General features: G+C 43.1%; 1 protein-coding gene across 2 annotated transcripts in view; it reads right to left on the reverse strand.

The window, feature by feature from the left end:
• The window catches only part of LOC137624293 (uncharacterized), a 41,156-nt gene that overhangs the window by 19,218 nt on the left and 1,264 nt on the right, over window positions 1-20,674 (reverse strand). Inside the window, exons 2-5 of one of the 2 annotated variants that reach the window (XM_068354858.1) lie at window positions 18,575-18,658; window positions 18,314-18,417; window positions 9,914-10,247; window positions 9,277-9,455 (exon numbers count right to left, since the gene is read on the reverse strand). In XM_068354858.1, coding sequence (XP_068210959.1) covers window positions 9,277-9,455; window positions 9,914-10,247; window positions 18,314-18,417; window positions 18,575-18,658 — 701 coding nt within the window. The remainder of the gene's footprint in view (window positions 1-9,276; window positions 9,456-9,913; window positions 10,248-18,313; window positions 18,418-18,574; window positions 18,659-20,674) is intronic. The other variant, XM_068354859.1, reaches the window with a different exon arrangement.

Below are 20,674 nucleotides of genomic sequence, written 5' to 3' on the forward strand. Positions count from 1 at the left end.
GGGTCGCGCGATGGCGATCAGCATCCGCAGGTGAGCTAGTAGCTGGCGAACCATGTTCCTTCAGAAGTGTTGGAGAACGTTGGCGTGCCGGCTGTAACACACGCGGATGATCCGGAGATCGCCGAGAGACAGGTGATCGCTGGCGAGCTGATGATCGCTGGCGAGCTGATGATCGCTGGCGAGCTGATGATCGCTGACGAGCAGAAGGCTACGCGTGGAAGCCTGCGCAAAGAAGAAGAGTCCTTGACCCCGACCTGAACCGAAGTTCTAGATCGCGAAGGCGAACGTGGGCGCACAGGGCACGTAACAGGAACCAACAGGAACCGCAGGGATGATCATCTTGAAAGCGCTGACGAACAGGAGAGCGCTGATGAGCAGAAGAGCGCCTGTGTGCTAACACTGAGCAGGAGCAGGAGAGAACACAGCAGAAGGGCGGGCAGGGAAACCCTGACACGCAAGGGAAGAACCCCCGTGGGGGCAACCCTTTGCCCCGAAGGGATCGTTGTCCGCCGGGAGACTGATGTCCGTCGGAAGACCGCTGTCCGTCGGGAAGACCGTTGTCCGTCGGGAAAACCGTTGCCCGTCGGAAGACTAGATCAGACTGCTGTCCATCTGCACCAAGGCGGAAGATCGAGAAAAAGGAGTTGTAGGCTGCAAACAGAGATCCAAAAAGGCGCCTCAAGCACCCTTATAGGGAGATGAGAGGCCCTTACGACGAGGCGGACGGTGGGCCTTACGGCGAAGGAGGCCAACAGCAACAGCAACAGAAGAAACCTCCGAAGAGGAGTCTCTATGAGTGTACTCTCTCGCGAACGAAAGAGAAACACTTCGTGGAAGAGACTGGTCAGCCAGTGACCTAAAAGGAGCAATCCTCCGAAGAGGAGCTCCTGCAGTTGCCCAGCCCCTTGAGCGAAACTGCAGGTGCGACCGCTCAGCACCAAGAGCATAGTCGCACGAAAAAAAGGCAAGAGAAGAACCCCCCAAAAGGGGAAAAACTCAAGCCTGGACAGGAAAAACTTCCCTCGGAAGGAAAGTTACCCGCCCAAGGAGGCAAGCCTCCTGAGAGTTCTAAAATGAACTGGAGAGCTGTCCGTCGTCACGGGAGTACTTCCAGTAGAAGGAGACACGCCCCTGACGAAAATACAAGGGGGGAGGCAGCAACAGCCGAATCCCCAGGACTCAACCAGACAGCTCACACCGTTGCCATATTACAGAAACGAACTAGATCGGTAACTGTAAAAAAATAAAACAAATAATATTAGTACACATTCATTCCCCCGGGAAGGCTCCGAAGAGGAATCCCGAGGGAAAGGAACAAGAATTACACAACAGGCACGTGCCCTCACAACCACTTACACTCGCGGAAGGAGAGCTGTAACCAAAACAGAATTACAGTGAACCCTCGCTACTTCACGGTTCGACAATCGCGGATTCACCACTTCGCGGGTATTTTCCATAACCCATATATATACATATCGCGGATTTTCCGGAAAATTCGAAAATACCGCGAAATCTGAAGACAACCAAATACGATATTTTGTTACCTGTAATTCCATTAATACTGTAATTAGTAATATCTGCTCTTACTGATTGTTCATTGCATTACATATGATATATAATTCAGCACAGAAAGAAATAAAACACGAAAAGAGAATGTGATCATACGATAATACTGTACAGTACTGTACAGTATACAGTACAGTACGTAGTAAAATTAAATCGAACATGAAACGCAAATCAGATGCAGTCATACCATATTAGAATGGTGTAAGGCTGCTGATGGCTACTACTGTACAGTACTACAAATGTAATGGATGTGCTTCTTTTCCATGAATCTTTTGTATGTATACGTACGTAGTACTGCATCCAATAATATTCTTTGTTGCAAAAATCACATTTCGAATAAGCGTACGAGAGAGAGAGATACATAGAGAGAGAGAGAGAGAGACACACACATCCTACAGTACAACAAAAGCGTAAAATAGCGTACGTAAAGCTGTATTATTATTACAGTATTGTTATTATTATTATTATTATTGTTGTTGTTAATAAGATTATTATTGTTATTATTATTATCATTATTATTATTATTATTACTGTATTACTGTACTGTACTGTATTATCATACGATAATTCAGTACTGTATACAGTACGTAGTAAAATTAAATCGAACATGAAACGCAAATCAGATGCAGTCATACAATATTAGAATGGTGTAAGGCTGCTGATGGCTACTACTGTACGTACAGTACTACAAATGTAATGGATGTGCTTCTTTTCCATGAATCTTTTGTATGTATACGTACGTAGTACAGTACTGCATCCAATAATATTCTTTGTTGCAAAAATCACATTTCGAATAAGCGTACGAGAGAGAGAGAGAGAGAGAGAGAGAGAGAGAGAGAGAGAGAGAGAGAGAGAGAGAGAGAGACACACACACATCCTACAAAAGAATAAAACACTGTAGCATACGTAAAGCTATTAAATATTGTTATTATTATTGTTGTTGTTGTTAATAAAATTATGATTGTTATTATTATTATCATTATTATTATTATTATTATTACAGTACTGTACTGTATTATTATCATTATTTATTATTATTATTATTAATACGTACGTTCGGTATGCGCGGGGCATCTTGTATGAGTTGGTAACCTACGCATCATATACTGTAAGACGGATTGTGATTGGTTCAAGCGCTGATAGATGACGAATCAGAACTCAAGTTTTGTTATCTAGCCTGTGATTGGTGTTTTGCCATCATCTCCAACCCGCAGCATCTAGGTTCTCGCGGGCCCGGATCGTCCACTCTCTGTTCCCGCGTATCGCTGAGTAGACGTTCTTAAGTTTGTGAATCTGTGCTGTGTGCGACATTTTTAAGTTGAACTTTTTGTCAAATCCTACTGTAATGGCTCCCAAGCGTTCTGCTTCTCTTAAGGCTGGTAGTGAGCCTAAACGCCACCAAAGGATGATGACGATAGCTGAGAAGGTTACGCTTCTCGATATGTTAAAAGATGGTAGAAGTTACGCGTCCGCTGGGCGCCATTTTGGCATCAACGAATCTACTGTTCGCTATATCAAGAAGGACGAGGCGAACATTAGAAAGACGGCTGCAATCACCTTTAGCAGATCAGCGAAGCGAGTCGTTACAACGCGTAATAAAACGATCGTACGCATGGAAGGTGCTTTAGCTGTGTGGATTGCCGACTGCCGGAAGAAGAACATAGCCTTGGATACGAACACCATCCAAACAAAGGCTTTGAGCTTATATGAGAATTTTGCTGCAAAGGAACCTAAAGACGATGACGGCAACCATGCTGAAGATGATGATGATGCAGATGATCCTCAACCAGGGACATCCACTGATTCCCAGCCTCAGAAACGTTTTTCCGCCAGCAAAGGATGGTTCGCGAAGTTTCAGAAACGCTTCGCCCTGAAAAGCGTTTCCCTGCATGGGGAGGCTGGTTCGGCTGACACTGCCGCTGCTGAAACTTACGTGAACCAGACGTTCAAGAATATTATCGCCGAAGGTGGATACAAGCCGGAACAAGTCTTTAATATGGATGAGACCGGCTTGTTTTGGAAGAGAATGCCGTCGCGAACTTTCCTGTTCAAAGAGGAAGCCAAAGCCTCTGGCTTTAAAGCATTCAAGGATCGCGTTACCCTCGTGATGTGTGGCAATGCTGCTGGATTTTTGCTAAAGCCGGGGCTTATTTATAAGTCGAAAAATCCTCGCGCTTTGAAAAATAAAAATAAGAATCTCCTTCCCGTGTACTGGATGCATAATCAAAAAGCATGGATTACGAAGATGCTGACCTCCAACTGGTTCCATCAGTGTTTTATCCCGCAAGTCAGCAAATATCTCTTAGAGAAGGGCTTGCCATTCAAGATCCTTCTCCTTATGGATAACGCTGGTGGACACGCAACTGACCTGTCGCATGAGGGCATTCAGGTTGAGTTCCTGCCACCCAACACCACGTCATTAATTCAACCGATGGACCAGGGGGTTATCAGGGCGTTCAAGGCCCTCTACACGAAGAACACCTTGGCGGACCTCGTTGCATGTGTGGATGGTGCCCAAGATGATGAGGATGAAGATTTTAACTTGAAGGCGTACTGGCGGCAGTACACCATAGCCACGTGCCTGCAGAATATTCAGAAGGCACTTCAAGAGATGAAACCTGCAACTGTGAATGCGAGCTGGAAGAAGTTGTGGCCCCAGATTGTTTACGACGACGAGGGATTTACACCTGCTGAAATCCAACACTCTGCAGTACGCAAATCTGTGCAGTTGGCTGCCATAATTGGAGGTGACGGGTTTGGCGACATGACGACTGAAGACGTCGACGAGTTGTTGGACTGCCATTCCCAGCCCCTAACTGACGCAGACCTCGAAGACCTGACGAAATCGGCAAGAGAAGAAGAGAGTGAAACCCAGGAAGAGACCCAAGAAAATGTCGAAGAAACGGGCTTAACATTAGTACGGCTTGCCAAGGCCTGCAACCATGCGAAGGAGTAGAAAGAAATGTTGCAAGAGTGGGACGAGGATATGGTTCGCTCGATGCAATTCTGCAACAAGGTTGATGACATAATGACTCCCTACAAAATGCTCTTGGATCGAAAAAAGAAGCAGCGGCAACAACTTCCGATCACAATGTTCTTCCAGCCTCGCAAAAAAGAGCCAGTTCCTCCTGCTAGTACGCCTTCGGAAGAAATTGAAGAAGTTTCCCAGGAAGAAGTTGAAGAGGTGTCCCAGGAAAAGACACCTCCGTCTGAAGAGACGTAAAATACTAGCTGGCTGCACAGTAGAACACATCATCAGCTTCATCATCATCATTTCTACTGTGCAGCAAATTCATCGCCATCATCATTCAAGTTTTTCTTCAACTTCTTTCGTGGTGAGTACAGTAACAATCTTTATTTTTTACTTTAATATTCTTACATTCTAAAACTGTATTTGTGCCTGTTTTATAGTTTAGTACTGTACGTACTGTATGCATTAAGTTAAAGGGAAGGTTTTAAAAGTCTACATGTTGTAACCTATCATATTTTTTTTGTTTAAAATTTACATTTACGTACGTAAAACAATCTCTCTCTCTCTCTCTCTCTCTCTCTCTCTCTCTCTCTCTCTCTCTCTCTCTCTCTCTCTCTCTCTCTCTCTCTCTCTCGTAAATTGATTTTTTGTTTAAAATTTACATTTACACGTACTGTACGTACGTAAAACAATCTCTCTCTCTCTCTCTCTCTCTCTCTCTCTCTCTCTCTCTCTCTCTCTCTCTCTCTCTCTCTCTCTCTCTCTCTCTCTCTCTCTCTCGTAAATTGTTTTCCTGCTTTGCTACGTACAATACTGTATGTGCTGTACAGTACTGTATGATTTTATATAGATACGGTAAATTATATTTGTAAGGTAACATATTTTGTAAATGCTTTTACTGTAAATACTGTACTGTATCATTATTTATCACTATCATCATGCACGTTAAATGCCTTGTTTGTTCTGAGCGTGGTTGTTTACTGAGCGTACAGTACTTTATGACGCCGTCGTTTCAGGCGGCATCATAAAGAAAAACATTTCATTTGGAAGTCCTAAGAAAAATACGTAAACTAAAACATTGGTAATAAAAAAATCAACATACAGTACTGTATAATCAATATAATCGATGCAAAAACTAACCTATACATATATGTGTACACTAAATGAGTTTGTTTCTTCATTATGATCAGAGATGAACGTAAACAAAACATTGGTTGCCATTTTTTATCGTGCTTTTTAGGTATTTAGGAAACGCATGATATAAAATCACCTTTAATATTTGTGCCTGTTTTAGTTTAGGGTGCTGTAGTACATGCATTAAGTGTTCTGTACATTAAAGGGTGGTTTGTTAACAGTACTACGTACAAGGGAAGGTTTTAAAAGTCCGAATATACATGTTAAATAAATAGGTAAATATGATGTCACTACTTCGCGGAATTTCACCTATCGCGGCCGCGTCTGGAACCTATCTACCGCGATAAACGAGGGTTCACTGTATAACAATTATAATTATGTAACTATGTAATTATGTAATTTAAAAATGAATGAACACTAAAGAAAGAACGAAAACCCCGAAAGGAATCGTTCTACAAGCTGAAAAACAAAAAACAACTACAATTAGATTCATAACTAATTGAGACAAACGTACGGCGTAGCAACCCCCCCCACACGGAAAGGAAGCTACAAGGGCGTAGTAACACGTAGTAAAAGGGTGAACGACCTCGAGAGAGAGAGAAAGACATAAGTCAAACTCGATCGCCACCCATAAAATTACGCCGTGGTGGCCTAACTACCGAGGCCTCCACGTAGATATCGTACACTACACCACAAATCTGAAAAGGAAACTTACTTATTTCTATACTCAAATATATATACAAACATGAAACATGTTTACATATATATTGAGTAAATGAAAAGTAAGCGATTAAGTAAAGACAAAACAAACAATGGCTGCCAAGAGAGGACCAAGACAGAGACGTCTGTCACAGTCCGAGCCAAAAGTGAAAGTGAGTATTCACCTGTGTGTGAGGGGGAGGAGGGGTAGCTAGCTACCACTCCCCTACCCCCCCGCTAACTAGCGCGGGGGTAATACACCCTCGTTAAATTCTAATGGCTCGCCATTTCAGCTACGCTAAAAGGTAACCCTTTGTAAATAGCGTGGTTTGTATTTCGGTTACGGAACAAATTAAATATTAAATATTGTATTACCTTAGTAGGTATAAAATTTATGAAATAAAATAAACCCTTAAATTAAGGAATTCCAATAAGAGATGAATCATTACTCGTATTTACTGGAACATTTGCACTTAATATAAAAACAATCTTAGTATTCCACTACGGAAACAACGATACATAGAACCGTGTGCTACATCGATTCGTATAAACATTAAGTGAAATTTAACTTCCTTTAATTTCTGACTAAGGAAAAATACTGACAGGATCAATTAATTTCAAAATAAAATGTTCCTTTTATATAGTACAGTACAACTAAAAAACTTGAGAAGTAAGAAGAATGTACTATTCATAAAAATCTCTACGATATATTGCAATATTGTAACAATACTGATTACTGCGTAACAACTGAACGCTAGTTAATCTTTGCAAACAGATTGAAGATTACCTCAAGAGAACTATTAAAAGGATAAAATTTTCTTAGATTAATAATCCTTTAATTAAATTTATAACTTAATATTTCAAACGAAAGTATTCACTTATAATTCTTTGTAAAAGCAAGTCGGACTTATAGCCTACGACATAAGGCTGTGACGTCATCAATGGACGAGATGTTTACCTTTCTTCCTATGCTTTCGTGAGGTTTAAAATAGATCGATAAACCTTTTAATCTTACCTTTTAAGTTATAAATACGTGATCACATTTCAAATAAAAGAAAAAGGCGAAAGCCTAAACTCAAAGAACGTTAATACATCACCAAATAACGTCCAAACAGAGTAAAAAGCGAGAGTGAATTTCCAATAGAACCAACGGCCATGCCGGCAGGGAAAAATCTGAAGAGGTTGGTATAGTTCCACCTGTTGTACCGTGAGGGCACTAGTGTACACCTAGCATATCTGCGATAGCCACGCGGGATTTTTGAATTTCCTGCCGAGGCGTCAGGGACGCTAGCCATTCTTATATAACCAGCGGGTATGTTTTATATTTAAAAAAAGCGCATTTGCACCGACTCGCAGGGGTGCCCTTTTAGCTCGGAAAAGTTTCCTAATCGTTGATTGGTTGGACAAAATAATTCTAGCCAATCAGCAAGCAGGAAACTTTTCCAAGCTAAAAGGGCACCCCTGCGAATCAGTGCAAATATGCCTCATTAATATAAATTGAGTATAGATACTGTATATACAGTACATAACTCATGCCAGACTGACAGGAGCATGAATTTCCTGATTTCCACATTTTTTTTTTACCATTGCTTTGAACATTAGTGGTTTAGTAGGGTCTCTGTATACAGTATTACATTATTATTTATCAAAGAAAATACTGTACTTGAAACCTAGTTCAATGATAAGGGAAATGGCAGAAAAATAGCCGCGTTGCTCTTTTGATGAAAAACATCATGCAGATAACGACAACGCATCAAGTCATTTCAGAAACCTCATAAATGACATTATTAATGTCCCTTGCCTTTGCTATTCATGAGTGACAAGAACAAACAACAACAGTGAGGCACAAAAAGTCAACACAAAGAATGAATACTGTATCATTATAATGAGCTTAATAATAATAATTATTATTATTATTAATTGCTAAGCTAAAACCCTAGTTGGAAAGCAGAATGCTATAAGCCCAGGGGCTCCAACAGGGAAAATAGCCCAGTGAGGAAAGGAAACAAGGAAAAATAAAATATTTTAAGAACAGTAACATTAGAATAAAAATCTCCTATATAAACTATAAAAACTTGACAAACAAGAAGAAAAATAAGATAGAATAGTGTGCTTGACTGTACCCTCAAGCAAGAGAACTCTAACCCAAGAAAGTGGAAGACCATGGTACAGAGGCTACGGCACTACCCAAGACTAGAGAACAATGGTTTGACTTTGGAGTGTCCTTCTCCTAGAAGAGTTGCTGACCATAGCTAAAGAGTCCCTTCTACCCTTACTAAGAGGAAAGTGGCCACTCAACAATTACTGTGCAGTAACCCCTTGGGTGAAGAAGAATTGTTTGGTAATTTCAGTGTTGTCAGGTGTATGAGGACAGAATATGTAAAGAATAGGCCAGACTACCTGGTGTGTGTGTGTGTAGACAAAGGGCAAATGAACCGTAACTAGAAAGAAGGATTCCATGTAGTACTGTCTGGCCAGTCAAAGGACCCCATAACTTTCTTGCGGTAGTATCTCAATGGGTGGTTTGTGCCCTGGCCAACCTACTACCTATTTAGCAGATTTAGAGTAAAAATTATAATGAATGCCTTAAAAGTGCTAACTTGTTTATAAAAAAATAACAGACAACATTCCTATACTTTGAATCATTCAACCGAAAGTCTAAGCTTATAAAATTTTAAAAAGTATTCTTGAGAAAAGTCAGAGCTTATAAGATTTTAAAAAGCATTCTTTAGAAAAAGTCACAACTTATAACATTTTAAAAAGTATTCTTGAGATTAGCTTTGAATATGTAATCAAATAAGTTTTAGTTATAGAACTTTCACAATACAGGATTCTAATAACTTTTCTAACACATGGTTGTAACATGTAGAGAAAATGTAAATAAATTCAACTCTAAATTGACTCACCCAATGGACTGTAACTCTCACATAACACATTCCCTTTGATGACCAAACATCCACCGTCATGCAGATGTGCGCCTGTTTAGCCAGATCTTCCTTAATTCTGTTTTGAATGGATCTCGACCGTTTGATAATGCGGAGTCCCAGAGATTGTCCTGGTATTAAATTCAGCGTAGGATACACCCCTGTAAAAGAGAGATTTTATCCAAAGTGTCAACTAGAGAGGCACTCAGCAGAGCACAGAACTCCACTGCGGAAGCTTATTTTTCTACCTTGACCTTAACATGAATTAATTGGCATGGATTTTCATACACTCAAATATGAACCAAGTTTAAAGTTTCTGTGACAACGATGTCCAAACTTATGGCTGATTACGTGAATTGGACATTTTGCTTGACCTTGACCTTGACCTTTCAAGATTTAATCATTTCCAGCTTTTTACATAACAGTTAATCCCTGCATGTTTCCTTACTCTACGATTACATTTGTGGCCCGGAAGTTGTTCGCAAACACACGCACACAAATAAACACACAACCAGATGCAAAAACAACCTCCTTCCAACTTCATTGGCAGAGGTAATAATAACTACAGTAATATGATAAACAGCTCAGTTACTGCCTGTTGATTTACATTTGGTCTTACCTGTGAACATATCCTTCAAATTCTGGTTATCAACAACAGAAATTGGAAGCATCTCGTCCAAAATAAAAGCGATGAGTCTTTCGTCAAAGTGATCTTGATCCATCTTGGGCCTGGTGTTCTCTTCACATGGAGAAATCACAGGCTGTCCTTGATCAGTGAATTGCCCTTCCACTTCCATCTCTGGTATCGCCTCTTCGACACAATTGCCGGCGTCTACACGGGGCTGAATTTCCTTCCCCAGCAATTTCGTTTTAGCCAGGTTACTAATATCCATGATCCATTTGTTCACCTTCTCGCAAGATTGATCTGCTTCCAGGCTTTCCAGATGGTCTTGCTACGGATTGATTTGATGATAAATAGAGAATGTCATCAACTAATAAAAGGTCAAAAGCAACATAAGAATCATTCACAATGTTGCTATCATAGTTAAAAGTTATACGGCATCTCAATTTAGATAAAGAGAATGCTTTACGCTCAGGGTCCCAATAGGGAAAGTAGTCAAGTATTATTATTATTATTATTATTATTATTACTAGCTAAGCTACAACCTTAGTTAGAAAAGCAAGATACTATAAACCAAAGGGCTCCAACAGGGAAAAATAGCCCAGTGAGGAAAGGAAACAAGGATATAAACTACAAAAAAGGTAATATACTATCAAAATGAAATATTTTAAGGACTTTAACAACATTGAAATAGATCTCATATATAAACTATAGACATGTCAAAAAAGAGGAAGGGAAATAGCAGAGAATAGTGTATCCAAGTCTACCCTCAAGCAAGAGAACACTACCCCAAGACAGTGAAAGACCATGGTACGGAGGCTATGGCACTACTCAAGACCAGAGAACAATGGTTTGATTTTGGAGTGTCCTTCTACAAGAGCTGCTTACCATAGCTAAAGAGTCTCTTCTATCTATACCAAGTGGAAAGTAGCCAATGAACAATTACAGTGCAATAGTTAACCCCTTGAGTGAAGAAGAATTTTTCAGTCATTTTAGTCTTGTCAAGTGCATGAGGAAAGAATAGAATGTGTAAGGAATAGGCCAGACTATTTGCAGGCAAAGGGAAAATGAGCCGTAACCAGGGAGGGATCCAATACAGTATTGTCTGGCCATTCAAAGGACCCAATAACTCTCTATTGGCAGTACTGTATTTCAACGAGTGGCTCGTGCCTTAGGCAACCTACTATGTACCTGTTGTTGGATGATTTTTTCCATGTGAATTACAGTTTGGTTTTAGAGTGTCCTCCTAGAAGAGCCGCTTACCATTGCTAAAGTCTCTTCTACCCTTATCAATTGGAAAGTAAACCAGCAAATATGTTATTTTCATTAGTAAAATAAATTTTTGAATATACTTACCCGATAATCATGTAGCTGTCAACTCCGTTGCCCGACAGAATTCTACGGAAGGGATACGCCAGCGATCACTATACTAGAAGGGGGTGTACTCACCAGCGCCACCTGTGGCCAGGTACTACAGTACTTCTTGTTGACACCACCTCAATTTTTCCTCGGTCCACTGGTTCTCTATGGGGAGGAAGGGTGGGTCAATTAAATCATGATTATCGGGTAAGTATATTCAAAAATTTATTTTACTAATGAAAATAACATTTTTCAATATTAAACTTACCCGATAATCATGTAGCTGATTCACACCCAGGGAGGTGGGTGAAAACCAGTGTACATGACTATAAGATAGCTAAGTATCCCGTATTTCATATTATCAGTTATTCAAAATAACAATGAAATTATAAGTACCTGGTAAGGAAGTCGACTTGAACCATTACTCTGCCTTTAATAAGTTCGTCTTCCTTACTGAGCGCAGCGTTCCTCTTAGGAGGCTGAACAACTCTAAGGTGCTGAAGTATACAGGGCTGCAACCCATACTAAAGGACCTCTACACAACCTCTAACCCAGGCGCTTCTCAAGAACGAATTGACCACCCGCCAAATCAAAAAGGATGCGGAAGGCTTCTTAGCCTACCGTAACAACCCAAAAAACAACAATAAAAGCATTCAAGAGAAAGGTTAAAAAAGGTTATGGGATTAAGGGAATGTAGTGGCTGAGCCCTCACCTACTACTGCACTCGCTGCTACGAATGGTCCCAGGGTGTAGCAGTTCTCGTAAAGAGACTGGACATCTTTAAGATAAAATGATGCAAACACTGACTTGCTCCTCCAATAAGTTGCATCCATAATGCTCTGCAGAGAACGGTTCTGTTTAAAGGCCATCGAAGTGGCTACAGCTCTCACTTCGTGGGTCCTTACCTTCAGCAAAGCAAGGTCTTCATCCTTCATGTGAGAATGGGCTTCTCTAATCAGAAGCCTTATATAATACGAAACTGCGTTTTTGGACATAGGCATCGAAGGTTTCTTGATTGCACACCATAAGGCTTCTGACTGTCCTCGTATAGGTTTTGACCTATTAAGATAGTATTTCAGAGCTCTGACAGGGCAAAGAACTCTTTCTAGCTCGTTACCCACCATGTTGGAAAGGCTAGGAATTTCGAACGATCTAGGCCAAGGACGTGAAGGAAGTTCATTCTTAGCTAAAAATCCGAGCTGTAAAGAACATGTTGCTGATTCGGATGTGAACCCAATGTTCTTGCTGAAGGCGTGAACCTCACTAACTCTTTTAGCTGTTGCAAGGCAGACGAGGAAAAGAGTTTTGAGAGTAAGGTCTTTGAAGGAAGCTGACTGGAGAGGTTCGAACCTAGGAGACATAAGGAACCTTAAGACTACGTCTAGATTCCAGCCTGGAGTGGATAAACGACGTTCTTTAGAAGTCTCGAAAGATTTAAGGATGTCTTGAAGGTCCTTGTTGGAGGAAAGGTCCAAACCTCTGTGGCGGAGAACTGAAGCCAACATACTTCTGTACCCTTTAATCGTAGGAGCCGAAAGGGATCTCACATTCCTTAGATGTAATAGGAAGTCAGCTACTTGGGTTACAGAGGTATTGGTAGAGGAAACTGCATTGGCTCTGCACCAGCTTCGGAAGACTTCCCATTTGGATTGGTAGACTCTACGAGTGGATACCCTCCTTGCTCTGGCAATCGCTCTGGCTGCCTCCTTCGAAAAGCCTCTAGCTCTAGCGAATCTTTCGACAGTCTGAAGGCAGTCAGACGAAGAGCGTGGAGGTTTGGGTGTACCTTGTTTACGTGAGGTTGACGTAGAAGGTCCACTCTTAGAGGGAGAGTCCTGGGAACGTCGACCAGCCATTGTAGTACCTCTGTGAACCATTCTCTTGCAGGCCAAAGGGGAGCAACCAGCGTCAGCCGTGTCCCTTCGTGCGAGACGAACTTCTGAATGACTCTGTTGATGATCTTGAACGGCGGGAATGCATATAGGTCGAGATGGGACCAATTCAGCAGAAAAGCATCCACGTGAACTGCTGCTGGGTCTGGAACTGGGGAACAGTACAAAGGAAGCCTCTTGGTCATGGAGGTGGCGAACAGGTCTATCGTAGGCTGACCCCACAAGGTCCAAAGTCTGTTGCACACGCTCTTGTGAAGGGTCCATTCCGTGGGGATGACTTGATCTTTTCTGCTGAGGCGATCTGCTGAGACGTTCATGTTGCCCTGAATGAACCTCGTTACCAGAGTGAGATTTAGACTTCTTGACCAAATGAGGAGGTCCCTTGCTATCTCGTACAGCTTCCTCGAATGGGTCCCTCCCTGCTTGGAGATGTAAGCCAAGGCTGTGGTGTTGTCGGAGTTCACCTCCACCACCTTGCCTAACAGGAGGGACTTGAAGTTCATTAAGGCCAGATGAACTGCCAGCAGCTCCTTGCAGTTGATGTGGAGCGTTTCCTGTTCCTTGTTCCATGTTCCCGAGCATTCCTGTCCGTTCAAGGTCGCGCCCCAGCCCGAGTCTGATGCGTCCGAAAAGAGATGAAGATTGGGGGTCTGAATCGCTAACGATAGACCCTCCTTGAGAAGGATGTTGGTCTTCCACCACAAGAGAGTAGTCTTCATCTCTTTGGTGACAGGAATAGAGACTGCTTCGAGCGTCAAATCCTTGTCCCAGTGAGCTGCTAGATGGAATTGGAGAGGGCGGAGGTGGAGTCTCCCTAACTCGACGAACAGGGCTAACGATGACAGGGTCCCTGTTAGACTCATCCACTGTCTCACCGAGCAACTGTTCCTCTTCAGCATGCTCAGGATGCATTCTAGGGCTTGGCTTATCCTTGGGGCCGATGGAAAAGCCCGAAAAGCCTGACTCCGAATCTCCATTCCCAGGTAAACGATGGATTGGGAGGGAATGAGCTGGGACTTTTCTAAGTTGACCAATAGACCCAGTTCCTTGATCAAGTCCAAAGTCCAGTTGAGACTCTCCAGACAGCGACGACTTGTGGGGGCTCTTAACAGCCAGTCGTCTAAATAAAGGGAGGCTCTGATGTCCGATAAGTGGAGGAATTTTGCAATATTCCTCATCAGATGCGTAAACACCATAGGAGCTGTGCTTAGGCCAAAACACAGGGCTTGGAATTGGTACACAACCTTTCCAAAAACGAATCTCAGGAAAGGTTGGGAGTCTGGATGAATAGGAACGTGAAAGTAAGCGTCTTTCAGATCCAACGAGACCATCCAGTCCTCCTGCCTGACCGCTGCTAGGACCGACTTCGTCGTCTCCATAGTGAACGTCTGCTTGGTGACATAAGCATTGAGCGCGCTGACGTCCAGCACCGGTCTCCAACCTCCTGTCTTCTTGGCCACCAGAAAGAGACGGTTGTAGAAGCCCGGGGATTGATGGTCCCGGACTATCACCACTGCCTTCTTCTGTAACAGGAGCGACACCTCCTGGTGTAACGCTAGCCTCTTGTCCTTTTCCTTGTAGTTGGGAGAGAGGTTGATGGGAGAAGTGGTCAGAGGGGGATTGCGGCAGAATGGTATCCTGTAACCCTCCCTTAGCCACTTGACAGACTGGGCGTCTGCACCTCTTCTTTCCCAAGCTTGCCAGAAGGTCTTGAGTCTGGCTCCTACTGCTGTCTGGAGAGGAGGAGAGTCAGTGTTTGCCTTTTGAAGTCTTGGGACCTTTCTTAGACCTGCCCCTGGAAGAGTCTGGACGGGTACTTCCTCGGCTGGGGGCTCTGCCACGAAAGGGCGGAATAAATCTTGTAGCAGGAGTATCGGCCACTGGGGTGCGGTAAGTTTTGGGAACTGAAGGAGCAACCTTAGCCTTACGAGCTGAAGAGGCCACAAGGTCATGAGTGTCCTTCTGAATAAGGGCCGCAGACAAATCCTTGATAAGCTCTTCGGGGAACAGGAACTTAGAAAGCGGAGCAAAAAGTAACTGAGACCTTTGACAAGAGGTGATGCCAGTAGAAAGAAAAGTGCAAAGTTGTTCCCTTTTCTTGAGTACTCCTGAAACAAACATTGATGCAAGTTCGCCGGACCCATCCCGAATTGCTTTATCCATACAGGACATTATAAGCATGGCTGAGTCCTTGTCAGCAGGGGCAGTCTTCTTGCTCAAGGCCCCCAGGCACCAGTCGAGAAAATTGAAAATCTCAAAGGCACGAAATATACCCTTTAAGAAGTGGTCTAAGTCGGAAAAGGTCCAGCAGACCTTAGAGCGCCTCATAGCCGATCTACGTGGAGAGTCGACCAAACTTGAGAAGTCAGCCTGGGCAGAGGCAGGGACTCCCAAGCCTGGTTCCTCTCCTGTGGCATACCATACGCCCGCCTTAGAAGTCAGCTTAGTAGGAGGGAACATAAAAGAAGTCTTCCCTAGTTGCTGTTTGGACTGCAACCAATCCCCTAACATTCTTAAAGCTCTCTTAGAGGATCTAGCAAAGACGAGCTTAGTATAGGCCGACTTAACAGGTTGCATGCCTAGCGAAAACTCAGATGGAGGAGAGCGAGGGGTAGCAGAAACAAAATGATCCGGGTAAACCTCTCTGAAAAGAGCCAGGACCTTGCGAAAGTCAATGGAGGGAGGAGAAGACTTGGGTTCCTCCACGTCCGAAGAGGGATCATCTAGGTGCGCAGCTTCCTCCTCAGAAACCTCATCACCAGAGTGGTGCGAAGCGAGAGGTAAAGTTACAGCGGTGTGCTGAACAGCAGAATCCTGACAAGCGGGTGCATAAACACTTGCGGTTTCATCCTCAAGTCTCTGTTGAAGAGGATGAGGGCTGGTAACGACAAAGTCAAGAGGTTGGGATGAAGGAGGTTCTGCGGCGGTTTGAGGAGCAAGTGTGGAGAGAGGCGACTGTATTAAAACCTGAGGTTCAGGCTGCAAAGACTGGTCAAGTAGAGTAGAGGAAGGTAGGTGCATGCGTTGAGGTGGCTGACTCCTAGCATGAGTTTCCTGTCTCAAGAGTTGCGCTTGCTTCAAGGGTTGAGGTGGATGCGCAGTAGCAGGTTCCTGTCTCACGAGTTGAGGTTCTTGAGGTGTGAGCTGCGAGAGTTGAGGTAGCGGCTGCGCAGAACGCAGTTCCTGTCTCACGAGTTGAGGTTCTTGAGGTGCTAGCCTCAAGAGTTGAGGCTCTCGCCTTGAGGAAAGTTGAGGTAGCAGCTGCGAGAGCTGAGGTGGCTGCCTCAAGGATGGTAGAGGTTGTCGTACCTCAAGAGGTTGTTGCCTCGAAGATGGTCTAACCGCAAGAACATCTTGCCTCAAAGGAAGAGGAGGATGTAAAGCATAAGACTCCTGTTCCCATTGTTGAGGTTGCCTTAAGGAAGGTGGAGGTTGCTGCACAACGCTGGTAACTGGCAACTCCGAACGCGGTAAGGTAGCTTGAGGAACCTCAACTTCGTACGTCTGGCAGACTGGACTGCGGTGAGGCGGAGCGCTCGCAGGAGGAGGTGTAAACTTCTCTGCCTGAAACTCACGCATTAAGACCGCAAGCTGCGACTGCATGGACTGCAGCAAAGTCATCTTGGGATCAACAGACGATAAGGTCTGTTGAGGCAAAGCCTTAACAGAAGATGAGGTCTGTTGAGGCATCGCCTTACCTCTCTTAGGAGGTGTGCAGTCACCTGATGACTGCGGAGAGTCAGAGCTAACCCAATGACTGCATCCGGGTTGTTGAACTCTTGAGGTCTGGACTTTACGTTTAAGAGGTCTTGAGACCTGAGTCCAGCGTTTTCTCCCCGAAATTTCTTCTGCAGACGAGGAAAATAAGGGCTCAATCGTCTGCGGGTGGGAGTGACGGTCTCTGTAAGACACGCCCGCAACCACCGAGGATACTTCTGTGCGCCGATCAAGGCCTGCCGAACCCTTTTGCCCTTCGACATTGCTTCTCCCCTGGGCTTGGGAGCTTGCAAGAGGTCCCGGACTGGGAGGACGACTGGCACGCACAGAAGTACCCTCACGCACAACACTGACACTGACACTAGCACTCGGCACCGCACTGACACTAGCACTCGGCACAGCACTGGCACTACCACTTCCCACTGCACTTTTGACCTTAAGTTCCTTGACGTCCGCCAAGAGGAACTTGTGGTCACTCACTACCGATTCCACTTTGTCACCTAAAGCCTGAATGGCACGCAAAACATCGGACATATCAGGCTGAGCACAAATAGTAGGTTCGGGGGTAGCCACTACAGGGGGAGGAAAAGGTTGAGGATCATGAGGTGAGGAATAAAGCGAAGAGCGAGCAGAACTCCTCCTAACTCTCTCTCTCTCTAACTTAGTGGTATATTTAAGGAATCGAACAAACTCAAGTTCCGAAAGTCCGGCGCATTCCTCACATCGATCTTCCAACTGACAGGATATTTCCCTACAGTCGGAACAAGCGGTGTGAGGATCAACCGAGGCCTTCGGAATACGCCTATTACAAGTCCTACATCGTCTATGGGGAGGGGCTTGAGAAAGGTCGGACATCTTGAATCAAAGAGCTAGTCAAGGGGGATTCCAAATAAAGCAAAAGATCGTTAACCATTAATCAAATCAAATAAAAGCTATCTAAGCTAATAGAAAAGTTTCCAGTATAGCGAAAGCTGAAATCTTGGAGCAATACTTCACCAAAAACCGTGAACAAGACTCCAAAATTATAAGCGTATCCATGAACGTCTTGCCGGAAGCACGACAGAGGAAAAATTGAGGTGGTGTCAACAAGAAGTACTGCAGTACCTGGCCACAGGTGGCGCTGGTGAGTACACCCCCTTCTAGTTTAGTGATCGCTGGCGTATCCCTTCCGTAGAATTCTGTCGGGCAACGGAGTTGACAGCTACATGATTATCGGGTAAGTTTAATATTGAAAAACAATATACTGTACTACTGTATACATTTACTAGTGTTCTGCAAGTACTGTATTTAAATGTTAATATCAAATGGTTTACTTTCCTACATCTGAAGCTGAAAGGATTAAAATGAGAATAACAATACAGAATGTTCTGAGTCAGTGCTTTTGAGAAAGATTATTTACTACCAAAAGGATTCAATCGACAGCACTTACGATTGTCTGTTGGTTCATCGGTTGCGAGATCACAGACGAGTCGCTACTCTGAGGACTGAGCATAAACGAACAGGATTGAAAGTACCTCCACTTTGGCTCATAATCTGAAAATATGGAAACTCATGAAATATTTCAATAACACTGTGGGACAGCGTACAGTACAGTATGATACTGTAAATGCAATATTCAAGTCTGGCCAAGATAAAATACATTCATGATTAAACAATTCCTCTCAAGAGAAAGTCAAAAGAGTAGACTAACCCCAATTATCGGAAATGTTACTCAGTCTCTTCACTTCAAGTTCAAAGATAGTCTTCAGACTACTGAATTTCTGCCGAACAACATCTGCAACGGTAAATTGTTAGGCTAAACCTTTTTGGAATTCACTGAGAACTTTTTAATAAGATTTCCTTTTGTGAAAATAACTGCTAAATTCCAAGCTTCATGATTCATCGAAATACAGTATACGCTAAAAGCGATCCCTGTTTACTAAATGGGCTTAAGGCCCTGTACTTTTAATACGTGCATCATTAAACTATGCTCCTTAATTGGGTATCTGAATAATCTGAATTAGATGTAATTATATTATACAGTATATTGCTATCTTGATTGTTATTCTCCAGTTTTTCTTTGAAATACATACATATATATACCAAGGCACTTCCCCCAATTTCTGGGGGTAGCCGACATCAAACAAATGAAACAAAAAGGGGACCTCTCCTCTCTACATTCCTCCCAGCCTGACAAGGGACTCAACCGAGTTTGGCTGGTACTGCTAGGGTGGCACAGCCCACCCTCCCCCGTTATCCACCACAGGTGAAGCTTCATAACGCTGAATCCCCCACTGCTGCTACCTCCGCGGTCATCCAAGGCACCGGAGGAAGTAGCAGGCCCTACCGGAACTGCGTCACAATCGCTCGCCATTCATTCCTATTTCTAGAACGCTCTCTTGCCTCTCTCACATCTATCCTCCTATCACCCAGAGCTTCCTTCACTCCATCCATCCACCCAAACCTTGGCCTTCCTCTTGTACTTCTCCCATCAACTCTTACATTCATCACCTTCTTTAGCAGACAGCCATTTTCCATTCTCTCAACATGGCCAAACCACGTATGTATTTCATTACAATGGCACAGTACCTGACAAACCATGCGTTTTGTTCTTACACAAATACAGTTACAGTAAACCATTATCTTTTAGTAGGAGACATATATTTAAGGGGGAAGTATGTCCCTATGAATGAAATTCTGGATGGTTAATTTCCATGGGAGTTTTCAAAGTACGTAAAATTAGTGGTGGCTGGTACTGAACTTTTGTAGCTATAAACCGCGATGTATCGGTGGCAACCACCTGGCATAAATAATGCTGTGGGCTCATGCTTAAATTGGTGCTGGCTGACCAAGACATTTGTTCGAGGACGTCGCACGAAGAAAATTTAATGGTCATCCCTTGTTTGTACAAAAGTCATGTCTTAAAATATTTTATTTTTCCTTGTTTTCTTTCCTCACTGGGCTATTTTCTCTATTGGGGCCCCTGGGCTCATAGCATCCTGCATTTCCAACTAGGGTTGTAGCTTAGCAAGTAATAATAATAATAATAATAATACATATACCAAGGCACTTCCCCCAATTTTGGGGGGTAGCCAACATCAACAAATGAAACAAAAACAAAAAAGGGGACCTCTACTTTCTACGTTCCTCCCAGCCTAACAAGGGACTCAACCGAGTTCAGCTGGTACTGCTAGGGTGCCACAGCCCACCCTCCCCCGTTATCCACCACAGATGAAGCTTCATAATACTGAATCCCCTACTGCTGCTAATAATAATAATAATAATAATAATATCACACCAGACCCTTTCTTTTTTAGCCCAAATCATATTCCTTTGGAAAATTTTCATGTTGAAAAAATAATGTATACAATTTGTATCAATCACAAAACAGTTAAAAAAATGTGTATCAAAAGCCTTAGTTCAAGTATACATCCTAACTATGACTTCCTTAACATAATCTATCTGGTTGAGTGGTACAGTACAAAATATGAACTTGCAATCTGTTGGACCGCTCGAATGCAATATTTCTAGTAATATCTGTAACCTCACCATCCTTGTGAGTTTGAGTGCTGATCTTATGTATATATGGTCAGTCTCTAGGGCATTGTCCTATCCCTTGCCTCTAACCATTCATTAGTGACCTTTAAACCTGAGATCCTCTGCTGGTAAATATTGCCGTATTATAGGATGAAGATAATTTTGGTTTTCTATGGATTTATTATATCTCAGAAAATGTATAGTGGAGAAAAGGTTCATTTTACCATTATTTACCATTTTCAAATTATATTTTCCCCACCCTTAACCCTGAGTT

The sequence above is a fragment of the Palaemon carinicauda genome, chromosome 31 (genome assembly GCF_036898095.1).
Source record: "Palaemon carinicauda isolate YSFRI2023 chromosome 31, ASM3689809v2, whole genome shotgun sequence".
In the NCBI taxonomy this organism is placed as follows: Eukaryota; Metazoa; Arthropoda; class Malacostraca; order Decapoda; family Palaemonidae; genus Palaemon; species Palaemon carinicauda.